Below are 16053 nucleotides of genomic sequence, written 5' to 3' on the forward strand. Positions count from 1 at the left end.
CGGGAGGATACACAGCAGCTGCTTAAGCAATGCTAGCAAAATGAAATTGTTTGCAGCTTTCACTCACTATTCCTTTTCTGCCCGCTGCAGCCACGTCGAAAGAATCTAAGTCCTCCAGGTAATAGATCTTAAGGCCCTTGAAGACCGCTCTCCGTCTCCCATTTCCGCTCATTTTCTCCAGATAAAACGTGTCCAGTTCCTTGGCTCTGTCCTCATCTGGCAGGGCCCTGAGGCCCTTCATCATGCTGGTCGCTAATCGCAGCTCTCTAGCTTGGCGTGTTCTTGCAGAAATGCGGCCCCCAGGGCTGAACTCAGCGACTCTTCAGGTGTGGTCTGACTGCTGCTGGAAGGGGACTGGAGTGGCATGGCTTCGGGATGCTAATGGGACCCTAGAAAAGGAAGAAAAGACATTTCCCTCTGGAACGTGGATTAGGGATATTTACTCTACAGCATAGCCAGAGAAGAGGTGAAGGACTGACAAACTGGAAACCCGGGGAGGGGGATTTCGAGGGCCTGGGGCAAAGCGCTCTCTGCTTCCCCTAGGCTAGAGAAGGGACGGGGGGGATGGACAGGGCGCAGAAGGGCCGGGCTGGGCTGGGAGGGAGCTCGGCGGAGGCAGCTTCCCATCAGCGCCTTCTCCTCGTCCTATTACCACCACCACCACCCCATCTCTTGCCCTGCAGGCCTGCCCCTGCTCCCCCCGGCGCAACAAGAGCACCTGGAGGAGGCCGGAGGCCAATGGGAGGCGCGGCTAGACTCGGGGTTGGCCAATGAGCTGCCGGCCCGGTTCCTGGCCGCCCCCCTCTCCCCTCCCCCCCGGGCTATGTATAAGCAGCCTGAGCGGCAGAAAGCGAAAGTGGTGGCCCGAGCTAGTAGAGCCTAGTACCAGAGAAGCCGGAGATCAGGACCGGGGCAGGGGCGGAGGCAGGGACAGGGACAGAAGCAGAAGCAGCTTCCCGCCTAGCGGGAGAGGATGCTGAGCGCCCAGGAGCCACCTCGGCCCTCCCGGCTCCGGGGAGCAGCCGCCGGAACCCCTGAGCCGCCGCCGCCACGCAGCCCTCGGGGCACGGCCCTGGCCCCCGCCAAGCCCCTCACCTCCTTCCTTATCCAGGACATCTTATGGGACGGACCAGAGAGGCGCAGCGTCGGGAGGCTCAGCCCTGCTCCCGGGCCGGAGCCAGAGCCTGAGCCCGCGCTGCAGCCGGAGGCCGAGCCTGGCTCCTTGTCAGGGTCCGAGAGCGGCCCGGCGCCCCAGGATGAACAGCCGGAGAGGCCCGCGGAGCCTGACCAGAGCACCGAGCCGGGCTCCTCTCCCTCGGGGACAGAGTCAGGTAAGGGACTGCCGGGGACCAGAGGCCCTTCAACGGGCCTGTCCCTCATCCCATCTTTTAGAGAGCCAGGAACCAGGACACTAGGGTTCCCCTCCTGAATCGACCATTAACCCCTCTCTGTGACCTTGGATAAGTCATTCTCCCCCTTCCCGAGCCTCTCTTCCTTCTCTGTAAAATGGGGGCGGGGGGGCGGCGGCGGCGGTGGTTGATCTCCAAGTGCTCCCACATCGTTAGAGATCCGTTGCTCCCACGGCTGCCCCGGAGGTGGGGTGGGGAAGGGAATGGGGGAGTGAAAAGAGCCCTCTTGGGAAGGCCACTGCCCCACTGCCGCCCTGGGCTTTCTGCCCGACTGGCACCTTGGGACTTCGGTGCCCTGCTTTGCTGGGACGTTGTCCCTCTTCCTCTGACCTCCTCTCGAATTCCGGGATGGGGCCAGGCCAGCCTTTTCCAGTTCTAACTCCATGATCCCACGATCTCTCGCCTGCTGGAGCACGTTAGAGCGCTTTCTCCACTCCCCCACCCCACCCCCCAGTCGTCCTCTGGGGCTATGGAGACTTTTGAGACCTGAGAGGGTCCTTCCTTGTTGTGCCCACAGCCAGCCCTCTCCTATTCTCTGGGAGGCGGGTTCTCTTCTTCGGGGCACACAGTTTAAAGCCCTCCAGTCAACAAGAGAACAGCGTCGGGCGTTTGGGGGTGTCCTTACTGCCTCCAGGTTGCTAAATCCTTCCAATCTGCCCTGGTGAATGACTTGTCGAACGAGTGAAGGCGACTCCTTTTCCCTCCACTCAAACGGCGGTAATTGGAGGCCAGCCCCTCTCGGAGAAATGAGGCTGGAGGTAAAAGGCAGCTTGCAGCAGCTATACCTTACCGACTCCTTTCGTTCTTTGCTTCCCATTCCTAGTCCGTTATTTGCATTACATTCTGGTGCCCGTTTTAGCAGCACTGCCTTGGGCAGGGAGAAGAGGGTTAGCCATATGACCTCTAAATTTGCTATTCTGAAGCTACCATCACTTATAGGGATAGCAAATAGACCTGATTTCACTAGGGTATGGCTTCTTCTAGCAATGAAGATCATCCTTACCTTCTCTGAAATCTTTGGTCTTGGAGAGTTAGCTGCCTAGGGCACTAAGAGATTAAATGACTTGCCCGAGGGTCACAGAGTGTGTTGCCCAAGGCAGGATTCAAATTTAGGCCCCAAATCCCAGTTCTTTATCCACTATTCCACATCATCTCACTTTACGTAGGCTCTGATTAGCTTATCTCACTTGATTCTCACAAACCTGGGTGGTAGTCTCATTTTGCAGTTGAGGAAACTGAGTCTCCGAGGCCTAAGTAACTTTCCCAGGGTTACACAGTTGGACAGAGATTTAAACCCAGGTCTCTTCTTACTTTCCATTTATGCCACACATTCTTCAGACTAAAAGGTCTGTTAAGTCAATTCCACTTTTAATTCTTCATATTAAGGGTCTTTTCCCCTTTGTATCTCTCCTCTTCAAATGCCACACCCACTATCTCCTCTCCCCTTTCCCTTTCCATTCCCTAGTCCGGCCCCGCCTATTTGTGATAGCTGCTGTTCTGATATATGGAACTTTGATATCTCCACCAGAACCCACCAAGTATTTCAAAGGTCTCTAATGAGTTTCTCTGATTAGGGATCAGAGGCTTTTCGAGGTGGGAGGGATTTTAGAGATCATCAAATCTAACCGAAGAGGAAACTGATTCTTGAAGAAGTGTAGTGACATCCCCAATACCCCTCCCCAGCAGACACACACACACACACACACACACACACACACACACACACACACACACACACTATGAACTTTAAGAGAATTCCTCAACTATGTGAAAAAGTCCAAATGTATCCACATTCACAGTGGCCTACTCTGTTCTCTTTCTGCAGAGATAACGCCTGGTGCTGTTATGTCCTGTTCCCTGATAATATGTAACTTTCTCTCCTCCCTCCCTGCCCCTTTTCTCCCTTCCATGTTCCAGATGCACACTTTGAGACCTGTCTGTTGGACTGTGAAAATCCTGCCGGTGCTGCCTCTCCCAAAGCCCTGAAGCCACCCAAGCGGTCCCGGGCTGCCTTCTCCCATACCCAGGTCATTGAGCTGGAGAGGAAGTTTAGCCACCAGAAGTATCTGTCAGCTCCTGAGCGGGCTCACCTAGCCAAAAACCTCAAGCTCACCGAGACCCAGGTCAAAATCTGGTTCCAGAACAGGCGGTATAAGACCAAGAGAAAACAGCTGACCTCTGACCTGGGAGACCTCGATAAGAACTCCCTGCCCAGCCTAAAAGAAGAGAACTTCTCTGGGGCCTCACTGATCTCAATGTATAACAGCTACCCCTATTATCCTTACCTCTACTGCTGGGGAGGGTGGAGCCCAGCTTTCTGGTAGCCCTGGCTAGTGACTGGGGCCCAACCCATAGCTGCTTCTTCCACTTCGTTCTCTAAAAGCAAAAGGTGGCCAGAGTCAGAGAGGTCAGGAGAGGAGAAGGGGGACCCATCCACCCTGCCAAAGGCTTCGAGTAGCACTCAAGCCCCCATTTCTTGAATGGTGGTTCACTAAATCTGTGACTCAGAATCATATTTAATATTTAAATGGCACTCAGGGCCACCCAAGTCACCAAATGAAGGTACCCCTGTCATCCCAGCAATGTTGCGGAGGAATAGTCTTGTTCAGATTGAGGCTGGATTAGATGGCTTCTCAGGTGCCGCCAATCAGCTCTGCAATTCTAAACCTTGAAGTGGATCTGACTTGCTCTCCACTCCCAGTTCAACCATCTTTGCTTTGAACTACCTTTAAAAAAAAAAAGTGTGAGCTCCAGGGCTCTCTTCCCAGTGCCTTTATGCTTTGTTTTATGAGCTGTCAGCATCTCTGCTTCCGGGAGGGTCTGTTCTTTTCCTTCAGCTTGGTCACCTGTGTAAACGGAGCATCTCATGAGAAGTTAAAGCCAGAAGAGGAGCAAAAACAGTGCCAAGAGTGGAGTCTTATGACAAGGTCTGCACTCTGGGTCTAACCTAAAAGAGGTGTTGGACCTCTTTTGAGCCTGGGAATGTGCCTGATATTCTTTTGCTTCTCCCCCTGCCCCAGTAGAATGTCAGCCCCTTGAGGGCAGGTACCATTTCATTTCTGCCTCTGTATCTCCAGTGTCTAGAACAGTGCCCGGCACATAGTAGGTGTTTAATAAATATTTGTTGCATTGCACTCGGAAAAAGTCCACTCATGGACAGCTTCAGAACTGGGCAGACAAGGCAGGGTGTTAGGTTCTTCTTTGATTTCTGGTCTAGGGAGGAGGCAAAAAAATTGAATTAAAAAATTGCTGCAAGGTAAAACAAAGATGAACTCCAAAAAGTGGGATTCTAAACACTTATTACGTCATGGACTTATTGGCAGTCTGGTAAAACCTATGGAGTTCCTCTCAAAATTATATTGTAACATAATTGAAGGAAATCTTAAATTTCAGTTAGAAGTTAGTGAAAATAAAGATGGAATTTTTTTTTAACATCCAAGTTCCCCAATCCTCTAGACTCAATTCATAGACCATTGGAGGGAGGGAAGGGCCAAGTTAAGAACTCCTGATCTAGAGGGTATCCATCTTAAAAAGTAAGACCCATGTGAGATGAGACTGTTTCAAACGGTCCATCTAAACAAACATGACTCGGAACTGAAGGTGTGAGCAGTGCCAAAGTAGTCTTTATATTTCTGGTGGGGCAGTGGTATTCAGTGGCAGTGAGGGAGAGGGGAGAAGAAGAGGTCCTCTCTTTGAAGGCATCATGAAGCAGTGGAAAGCTCACTGAATTAGGACCAGAAGATCTAGGCTTCATTACTAGCTTTCCCATTAACTAATCCTACCATTTAACTTCTCTAAATCTCAGTTTCCCTATCTGTAAAGTGGGAGAGACTTTATAAAGCCTGTCTTAGCCTACCTCACAGTATTGTTGTGAGAATCAAATGAGACTAAGTTGGTGAAACAAACATCTCTTTGTAAACTTTAGATAAAGGTAAGATAGTTTTATTATTATGGATTCAAGGAGCTATGACTGGGATTTTCCCTTGAGAACCTCGGGATTCTGCTTGAGCTCTCACTCGGTATAACCAGACCTCTGTCTCCTGCCAAAGTTTCATTCTGAATGCCAAGTTTGGCTTTCTTCAGGGTTCACCCTCCACAAAGCCCCATCAAGAAGCCACCCTTTCAGCTGAGGAGTCTGATTCCTGTACCCTTTCTTTCTTTCCCAGAGGTCTTAGTATTGATTCCAGCCATTTTTTGCCTGCAAATCAAAACAAAAAATGACGTGGGAATTAAAGATCTGACAGAGTTGACAGGCATGTCTCACAATATAAGAAAAAACAATTAGTTCCTTAAAAAATATACTAAATTCCAAATCCTATCAAAGGAACCATATTGAGTAAGGGAAGTCCTCTTTTGGCAGGTTCAAACACTAGGTGAGGCTGCTTTGCATTGTTACAGCTCAAGGTTGAACTGACCCTTTCCCTGAGATTCCTCACATGAAGGGGAAGAAGTTGCAGCTGCTATGTTTGAGTACCCAAAGTACTGATGACCTGGTATCAGTGAGGTAGCAAGCTGAGGGATGCAGTGGAAGAAAATCTGATAACAAATTGCCCCCCTTTAACATCACTGAACAAGGTGAAGGGAGGAATATGGTTTGGTGAGGGAAGAGACAACAGCTCTGACACTGGATAGCCCTTGTAAAGTCCATCAATGCACAGACTCTAGGTCTCAGATCCTGAAAGTCAGTGATTATATGGGCAGGGCAATACCTAGTCCCCTAAGTGGATGACCCAGTGACCTCCTACATCGAGAGAAGAAGAGGTTTAAATGCAGGAGACAACTCTCCTATTTGTTCTAGGGCAGTAGAACTTGGAGTCAGAAGACCCAAGTTCAAATTCCATCTCTGCTACATGTATTACCTATGTGATCTCGGGCAAATCACTTACCTCTCTGAAGGCCTCAGTTTCCTCTCCTCAATGACCTCTAAGGTCCCTTCTAACCTTAAGTCTATGTCCTAGTAAATGTCCTGTTGCTAAGGTACTTCATAGATGAAGAAGCATTGGGCAAGAGGGTGGGGTGGGATAGCCAATTTTCTTGCTGTCTGGAAGTCTTTTGAATGCACTACCTATTTCCATCTGGTTTCAAAACAAAACAAAACAAAAATCTTTTAATAGTCCTCATCTTAAAAGGGCTAATTTTCAATCATCAGCAAAACTGCTGAAGTAAGCTTGTGAAAATTTGGCCTAGCTCGTCCTCCCGGAGCCCAGGCTCTGTGCTGAAGTTTGATGCAATGCCCCCATCACCCATGATTAAGCTTAGACCCACTTCTAGAAATCTCAGGATGATTCGCCTTAATTATTCACTCCCTTTCAGGCTTGTTTGCTTCTTAAGATAAGCTTTAATCGCTTTGGAATGCATTCTCTCCCCACTGTTCCAAATTTCATTTTCTCAGCATGGAGATTTATAAATGGGCATCTTTTTACTGTGATCTAAGTGTTGCAAAAGCAGAATGGCAAACCCAAGCTTTGCTTCCAAAAAAGAACTTTAAAAAACAATTTGTCATGGTTAACTCCCTTGGGAACGAGATGCATGACTAGAAACTGTTTGACAGTGTCAGAGCGGGCAAGATGGACCATGCCTTGACAATTTCATCCAAGAACAAATGTGTCAGTCAGTTCCAGAACTCAGTTTGGGTTCTTTCTCCCAATGCCCACCAATCCAAGCACCATCTCTCATTGTCTGTGGTTTGAATCAGTAACCTAGCCCCCAACAAAAATGGTATTTTTCTATGTGTATTTTTGCAACATATGTGTGGGAGCTTCTCTTTCTAAAAAATAAAGTACCTTATTGAAAACTATATTGGCATAGATTTATTTCCTAGAGATTCTGCTAACCCCCACTTGTCAGACCTTTTATTCAACTGTCTTTGGCTCTCTAGCAAGTCATCCCTGAGTCTCAGTTTAGTCACCTGGGAAATGGGAGGGTTAAAGAAGGTGATGTTTGAGCTCCTTTTCAGTTCTTAACATTTACTAGAGGTCAATGGCAAATGTGTCATGGTGGTTGATACTTTCTCCCCAACTCAACTATAATTAATAAACTCTTGGAGGTCAAAGGAATCTGTAATTGTCATTGATAGGCAAATACTCCATTCCCAAGTTCTACCAAATCAGACTAGGGCATTGATGATTGGTTGGAAAAATGGTGGGATTCAGAGTCCAAGGATCTGGGTTCAAATCCCAGCTCTGCTACTTACTACCTATGTGATCTGTGGTAAGTCTCTTTACTTCCTTTACAAAATGAGGATGCTGAGCTAGATAGATTATCTGTAACTAACTAGGTGACCTCAGATAGGCCACTTAACCTTTCAATGCCAAGTTTTCCCATCTGTCAAATGGGAATAATGATGCTCGTATTCCCTGACTTCCCAGGGTTGTAGTAAGGTTAGAATGAGATTACATATGTAAATGGGCTTGTAAATAGTGAAGTGTTAGACAAATGTGAACTGTTACCACATATGTGTATGTGTGCATTTAGAAGCACATATACAAATACTATATAATTAATTATCTTATTTATATTATATTAATTGTAATTAATAAGGTATATAATAGCTAACATTTATATAGCACTTACTATATGCCACATACTGTCCTAAGTACTGACCTCACAACAACAGTCCTAGAAGGTAGATGCTATTATTATCCCTAAGCCCAAAGATATGAGATGATCTCTTTCCAGAAGCTTAGACTCTAATACAGAAGAATCACATCAATAAGATGGAACTGTCCAATTCAACAAGCATTTATTAAGCACCTACTAGGTGCCAGGCACCATGCTAAGGACCAAGGATACAGAGTGATACAAAATGAAAACACGTCCTTGCTCCCAAGGCATGTACTGGGAAGGAGGAAATACATCCCACATACTACTAAATATGCAGATGAAGCTATGATTTATTGAGTGCTTTCTGCACGTTAAGGACTGGTTTCCAAGTGGAAAGGCTAAAAGAGTAAAAATTGATGATGATGGTAGTGATGATGACAACAGCTTTTATTTAGTGCTTTAAGGCTTACAAATCACTTTGCATCTGTTATCTCTTTGATCTCTAAACAAAGCTGTGAGGGAGGTGCTATTTTTAGCCCCATTTTTTACAGATGAGGAAACTGAGGCCAAGAGAGATGAAGTGACTTGCCCAAGGCCACTCAGCCAGTTAGTGTCTGAGGAAGAATTCAAATGCCAGTGTCCCTGCTTCCAAATTCAGCCTACTCTTCCCTCTGAGATCTAGCTGCAAAACGAAATGGTTCCTGTCTTCTAGGAACTTGCATTCTAGCAGGGGAGAAAACCTGTGTGTGCCCACAGGTATATAAAGGTATGTAAGAAAACAAATACACAGTAATTTGGGGGCGAATATCACTGGTGAGAGACAGGAAACGCTTCATATAAAAGCTAGTTCTCAAGCTGAGTTTTGAAGGAAACAATGGATTCGGGGGGGGCAGGATGGGAAGAGGGTGAGGTTGGGACGCTCTTAAAAGGGAGTGCCTTTCAGATTTGGAATTCGAGGACAAAGACAGCCATCATTTCTAGGAGGATCCAGAAAGCTGCCCAGGGGAGGTGGCCCCTGAGATGTCTTTAAAGAGCATACAACGTAAGCCCATACTACACTCAAGTGGTGCATTTTATTTGGAATCTCAAGTATCAAAAATAGGTTTGATGAAACTTATTTCAAAAGAAAACCAACCAACCCAGCCCTACCTCCTTCATCCCCTTGTACTTTTAAGCTCTTCACTAAATCCCACAAGCAGAGGGCCCTGCACCTGATGGTTTTCTTGTCCCCTCCTTCAAGGAAATAGAAGCTTAAGCAGTAAGGTACTTGCTCTAGGTAAAACATATCATGATTTCCAAGCTTGTTGTAATCCTATAAGTATACTGTACACACAGGTGGGGCTGCTCAGACCATGTTCAGTGCAGGATACTTAACCCTTTGCACTACGATCCCCTGTCTCACTCGCCTCAGAAAGATCGTTAGCTCCCAAATTACAGAAGTTTGTGAGCAACTGTGTGTGTGTGTGTGTGTGTGTGTGTGTGTGTATGAGTGTGTGTAAACTTTATTCAATAACTTGGCTTGGTAAGTGAAGATCCAGCTTCAGAGAATGGAATACCTGGGTTCAAGTCCCAACTCAGACACAAACTAACTGTGTGATTGTCTCAGTCAATAAACATTTATTAAGCACCTACTATATGACAGCCAAGTTATTTAACCTCTCAGTGCTCTAAGGAACTCTCTAAGATCATAAGTTGCAAAGAAGGTGTCAGTCTGTATTGGTAAAGGGAGTTTTCTCATCAGAATTTCCCCATATTAATGAAATCACAGGTCTCATCTCTATTCCTTTTATTCACATCTCTGTCACTTCCCAATAAATAACCCATCCCAATGACAGAACACTCCCCTGGAATAAAGAGAAAAAAAAAACCAATTCATCAAAACAAACCAACAGATCAACCCTGCATATGCTTCTGAATCCACAGTCAACCACCTTGCCACTGGAAGGAGGAAGATGAGCTTCACCTTGGGTCCCCTGGAGTCAAGAAGGGTTGTTGCAGTTGGAGTCATTTTGGGTTGTTCTCTTTTCCCTTTTCTTGTGATCAGTGTGCATATTGTTCCTGGGTTTTTGCTTACATTGCTCTGTGTCACTGCATGCAGGGCTCACCCTGGAGTTCCTGAATTCCATCTTTCTTTCCCTTCTAGTGCATCAATCCATTTTTGTGGTTGAGCAGTCATATCCAACTCTTTGTGACCCCTTGTGGGGTTTTCTTGGCAAAGACACTGGAGTGGTTTGCCATTTCCTTCTCCAGCCATTTGACAGATGAGGAAACTGAGGCAAACAGAGTTCAGCAACTTGCCCAGATGACTCACACAGTTAATAAGTGTCTGAAGCCAGATTTGAACTCAGCAAGATGATTCTTCCTCACTCCAGGTCTGACACTCTATCCCCTATATCCCAGAGTTAAGAAGAGCTGAGTTCAAATTCTGCCTCCAACCTTCACTAGTTTCTTCATCTGTCTAAACCTATGATCTCCCTACTAACTTTACACTGTCTTCTTTCTGGAACCCCCTCAGCATACCATAAGATGGTATTTAGCATCTCTTTTCAGCATGAATCCTGGAATGATCTGGGGAGTAGAGGCAAAGAATCTGACGGCCCAGAGCTGAAAAATACCTTGGAGATGATCTACTTCAACCTTCTCATTTCTTAGAGGGTGAAATAGAGACAAAGCTCTGTAACTTGGACCAAGGTCACACAGCAAGTTGGGTCCAGAATCATAGAATGTCAAGACTGTAAGGGACTGACAGAGGGTCAGAGGGTTCAATACCTCATTTTATGGAGAAGAAAACTGAGGCCAAGAGGGGATCAATGGCTAGGCCAAGGTCAAATGGGTAGTAAATATTAGAGCTAGCCAGTTGTCCTGCCTGGACTTCCTATTTGCATCAACCATTCCATTCAGAACTCTCTGCCTGTTGCTGAGAGGTCTCATCAGAGCTCTCCATTACTCCTCAGAAATACCAGAGGTGTGTGACCAGAAGAGAAGCGTCCATAAACATCAGCACTGTGCTGACATTAACATGACTTCTAATTGAACAAGCCCTCGGATCTCAAGCTTGAACTCAGCCGTGCATTGAAATCCTTTCTCATGCCGGTTCCCATGTGCCCCTCCAGTCTTAGCTGTATTCCCCTTGGTGGACTCTCTGCTTTGGTCAAACAGGATGACTGGTTGTTCTGCATGCATGACATTCCGTCTTTGCACTGGCTGAATCCTACACCAAAATGCATTGCATCCTCCTCACCATCTTTTGGCATCCTCACTTTTCCTACAATTCATACACTATTGCCCAATGAGGATAACAATAGCACCTACCTTTCAGGGTTCTGAGAATCATATGAGATGATATTTGTAAAGTGCTTTGAAAACCTTCAAGTGCTATAAATAAATTGTTTTGTGCCAGGAACTGCACTGAGCACTTTACAAATATCATCTTATTCGATCTTCACAGTAACATTGGGCAGGAGGTGCTATTATTATCCTCATTTTACAGTTGAAGAAAGTGAGTCAGGCAGAGATTAAGTGACTTGTCCGGGGTCATATAGCTAGTGTCTGAGGTTGGATTTAAAGTCAGCTCTTCCTGATTCCAGGTTCAGCACTCTAGAGTCTATAGCTGCCAATAAAAAGACAGATGATAGATAGATAGATAGATAGATAGATAGATAGATAGATAGATAGATAGATAGATAGATAATATCTAAATGCTAGCTATTGTTGTTTGTTTGTTATTGTTAATGGAGGCCTTTGCTGCCTCACCCACACTCTCCAATTATGAGGGTGCTCCTGCTCTTGAAATAACTTTGTATATAATTAGTGCTTACTTGTCTGGGTAGATGTTGCATCCTGCCAAGTAAAATGTAAGCTTCTTATGTATCTTTGCTTCCTATATTGTCGGGAATTAATGTTTGTTTGTTGAATTGAATCTCAGGTGGGGATCTTAGCAGGTTCAGGGACTCAGAGATCCTCTATTACCAAAGCCTGAGCCCCCGCTTAATGATTCCTACTTGGCTGTTTACCTGGATTTCATTATTGGCTCCGGAAACTCACCTTCCTGCAATGTAAAATCTATTCTGAAGCTCCCATCTTCTCAGTAGCCCCTGCCCCCTGGGCCCCTACCTCCCTCTGACTGGAGAGGGTAGAGGGCAGACCTTGGAGAGCTCCTCCCAGACCCTCCATCGTTTAAAAAGGAGGCCCAAGACACCTCATTACTTCCCACCTGGTTGCTGGACTTCATGCCCTGAGGTGAATATCTTCTCTCCCCTTTCCTTCTCCCTCTCCTCCTCTTCCTTTCAGCTTCTTTCAATATATTGTCTTCCCCTACTACATTGTGAGTTCCTAGAGGGCAGAATCTTTCTTTGTACCCCCAAGGCTTAGCACAGTTCCTTGAGCACATAGTAGGTGCTCAATAAATATTTATTAACAGACTTATGGCACCAATTTCATTTTCCTTTTTAATACTTATTGACATATGCAGCTTTTACATCACACCCCCCACCCATTTCCAAATGTATCTCTTCCCCTTCCCTACCCATAGGGACATCCTTTTTAACCAATCAATCAGCATGCATTTATTAAGTTCCTACTATGTGCCAGGCACTGTGCTGGGGATGCAAAGTCAGGTATGAAACAGTCCCTATCATCAAGGAGCTATCATTCAAATGAGGAAGATTATATATGATTGTATATAGTATGTATGTGCATATATGCATATGTATATGTGCATATATACACATCTAAACATACATATGCATATATACTATAGATATATATTATATAGGCTATGCATGTGTATATATGCATACATGCACATACACACATACACACGTATATGTGCCTATGCATATATGTGTGTATATACACACAAGATACATATAAAATAGACACAATATAATCATGGGGGAGGCTCTAACAGCTGGAGAGGTGAGGAAAGGCCCCCAAAACAAATTGGGGCTTAACCTCAGTCTTGAAAGAAAAACTAGAAATCCTAAAAGGCAGAGATGATAGGAGGGTATTCCAGGCATGGGGGACAACCAGGGCAAAAGCAGGAGGTAGAAGATGTAACAACATGCATGAGGAACAGTAAGAAGGCCTGCACTAGTTGACCATCATAATTTATAAGAAGATTGAAAGGTAAGAAGGAGCCAGGCTGTAAAGAGCTTTAAATGTAAAACAGAGGAGTTTTTATCTGATCCTTAAGGTAATAGGGAGCCAGCGTAGTTTATTGGGAGGAGGTTAGTTTGACATGATCAGAACTGCTTTTTAGGAAAATCACTTGGGCAATTTAGTGAAGGTTGGTTTGGAGCGGGGAGAAACTTGAGACAGATAGGGAGATCAATCAAAAGGCTAATACAATGGTCCAGGCAAGAGGTGACAACATGTGTTATGATGAGGATTGGAAACAGATTGGATGTGTGAGTAAATGAGTGAAAAGTCTGGGATGCCCTCAAGGCTGCAAACCTAGAGGATGGGGCATGGGGCAGATGGCAGTGTCCTGGACAGTAGCAGGAGATTCTGGAAGAAAGGGAGGCTTGCAGAGGAAAGATAATGAGTTCTATTTTGAACAAGTTGAGTTTGTGATGCTTACAAGATATCCATTTTGACACGTCACATAGGCCACGGGTTACATGAAGCTGGGGTTTAGCTGAGAGACTAACGCCAGTTATACAGACCTGAGAATCATGTGCTTAGAGGTGATCCCTGAACCTGTGGGAGCTGAGTGGGTCACCAAGGGAGGTAAGAGAGAGAGAAAAGAGAAGAAGGCCGAGGACAGAGCCTGGCAGGATATCACACTTGGTGAGAGGCACAGTGCGGTCAGAAGCCAGCTTGCAAATGCAAAGGGTTGAGAAATGAATGAAAGGAAAGGAAGTAGAGTAACTGAGTATAGAAACATTTAGTCAAGAAGGTGAAACATTGGATGACAGCTGTCAGGGACGGTAGGATCAAGTGAATATTTTTAAGGGTGGGGGAGACTCAGGCAATGTTTGTGGGCAGCAAGGAAGGAGGCATTGAACATTGGTGATGGTGTGATGAGAGTGGGGGCCATTTGCTGGAAGTGATGGGAGTCGAGGGGACGGAGGCAAGGAAAACAGCCACTTCCTCTGGAGACTGGAGTAAAGGAGGAGATAGCACTGGACGGTGTTAGGAAAGAAGGAAACAAGCATTTATTAAGTGGTCATTAGGTGCTGGACACTTTATAAATATTTGCTAATTTGGTCTTCACAACAATTCTGGAAAGGACGGGCTATTATTATTCCCATTTTACAGATGAGGAACCTGAAGCAGACAGATGTGAAATGACTTGCCTAGGGTCACCCAGCTAGTAAGTATCAGTCTGAATTTGAATTCAGGGCTTTCTGACTCCATTGCACTACCTAGCTGCCAGGCAAATAGATGTGAAATAAGGAGGCAGAAAAAGTAAAAAAAGAAATGGAATAGAAGTTAAGATCAATTCCAAAAAACCTACCAACACATCAATCAATGTAGCTGAAGCTGGCTCTGGTCTTTTCAAAGACAATGTCTCAGGTATGCAGCCAATCAAAAAGGTTCCTCCCAACCATGCAGCTAGCTAACCAGAACCAATTATAGAATGTGCACATGTGTTCCACAGCGTCTTCAAGGAGCTTCCCTTGCAGGTCATCACAATTGTTCCCCAAACAACTCATCATGGGGACATTGCCTAGGCAGAGAAAGCAGACAGGGTCTGAGAATGCATCAGATCCCCCCGACACGAGTCTGATAATACACGCCTTGCTCTACACCTGTTGTCATCTGCCTTTGCAAACAGGTCCATTTCTGCCCCTTTTCTTTGACATCAAGCTAAGCTATAGATATAATATATTATATGTATATATAATCACACATGGTTCAGATGCAGATTTGTTGTTCTGTTCATTTACCTTGCTGCATTATATACATTGATATTCCTGGTTCTGCTGCTCTCACCTGGCATCAGTTCGAACAAGCCTTCCCGTGTTTCTTTGTATACATCACCTTTATTCTTTATTACAGTGCAGTAGTAATCTGTTACATCCATGGGATGCATTTGTTTCAGCCATTCCCCAATCAATGAGCATCTACTTTGTTTCCAGTTGTTTGTTACTACAAAACATGCTACAGTTCATTATAATAATATGTATTAAGCACCTACTATGTGCCAGGTACTGTGCTAAGGGCTGAGTGCATGCGCGCGTGCACACACACATACACACACACAAGATGACAAAAGATAGTCGTCCTGTCCAATAGATTGTAAGCTCTTTGAAAGCAGGTACCATCTTCTGTCTTTCTTTGTATCCCCAGCCCTTAACCCATACAGTAGCTGATACATAACAGGTGCTTAATACATGTTTATTGACTAGCAGTGGAGTCTCTGGCTCAAAGGATATGGACATTTCAATCTCTTTCTTAGCATAATTCCAAATTGCATTTTAGAATAATTGGACCAATCAGCAGCTCCATCATGAGTGTATTAATGTATTCATGCTGCACCACTTTTGTAGTGAAGAAAGCTGAGTGTTGGACATCAGGGGTGGGTTGGGGTTCACAGCCCAGAGCCATGGCCTCAGACATCCAGGCTCTGAGCTTCCCACTGCCACCACCGAAATGTCATTGGGGTATGTTTTCCAAAGCAGAGAGTTATTTAGTGCCAGGGGAAAGGTTCTATGGCATTGGCTCTGGGACGTGAAGAATTCCTTGTTTAGACACAGAATTGGGCTCCTTGTAAGCTTTCCCAGACCACCTCATCAAGGAGCCTTATCTCAGATCTGGAAGAGAAGGGAGCCACATTCTCTCAGTTTCCACAGCCTGATCAGTGCCTGGGCTCTGGATAGGGACTTTACATTTTTCAAGAGAGCCAGGGTTCATGGGATCATAAATTTGAAGTTCTGAGTGCCCTCCAAAGTCATCTTGACCTGCTTGTGCCTTATTTTCTTCCTATGGAAAAGGAGGAAGTTGGACTTGGCCTCTGAGGGTCCTTCCATCTTCAACCCCTTTATTTTACAGATGACGAAACTGAGGCCCAGAGAAATTCAGTGATTTTTCTCAAAGCCATACAACTAATAAGGAGCAGAGTCAGGATGAATATAGCCTCTGACATTTATTAGCT

At 45.5% G+C, this 16053-nt stretch overlaps 1 protein-coding gene across 1 annotated transcript; it reads left to right on the plus strand.

Annotated features, from left to right (window-relative positions):
* The first annotated feature begins 824 nt into the window (after positions 1–824).
* On the plus strand, positions 825–7206 carry NKX3-1 (NK3 homeobox 1). The gene is made up of 2 exons (XM_021001184.2): positions 825–1331; positions 3327–7206. The coding sequence occupies exons 1-2, from the start codon at positions 974–976 to the stop codon at positions 3731–3733; spliced, it is 765 nt and encodes a 254-aa protein (XP_020856843.1). The 5' UTR covers positions 825–973; the 3' UTR covers positions 3734–7206.
* The last annotated feature ends 8847 nt before the right edge of the window (positions 7207–16053 follow it).

Source organism: Phascolarctos cinereus, unplaced genomic scaffold (assembly GCF_003287225.1).
Source record: "Phascolarctos cinereus isolate Bilbo 61053 unplaced genomic scaffold, phaCin_HiC Scaffold_2;HRSCAF=192, whole genome shotgun sequence".
NCBI lineage: Eukaryota > Metazoa > Chordata > Mammalia > Diprotodontia > Phascolarctidae > Phascolarctos > Phascolarctos cinereus.

What these genes read in the sequence shown, in the direction of transcription:
- NKX3-1 (XM_021001184.2), top strand. Translation starts at nt 974, where the DNA reads ATGCTGAGCGCCCAGGAGCCACCTCGGCCCTCCCGGCTCCGGGGAGCA. An exon ending in TCCCTCGGGGACAGAGTCAG is followed by an intron (nt 1,332 to 3,326) that starts GTAAGGGACTGC and finishes TCCATGTTCCAG; the next exon opens with ATGCACACTTTGAGACCTGT.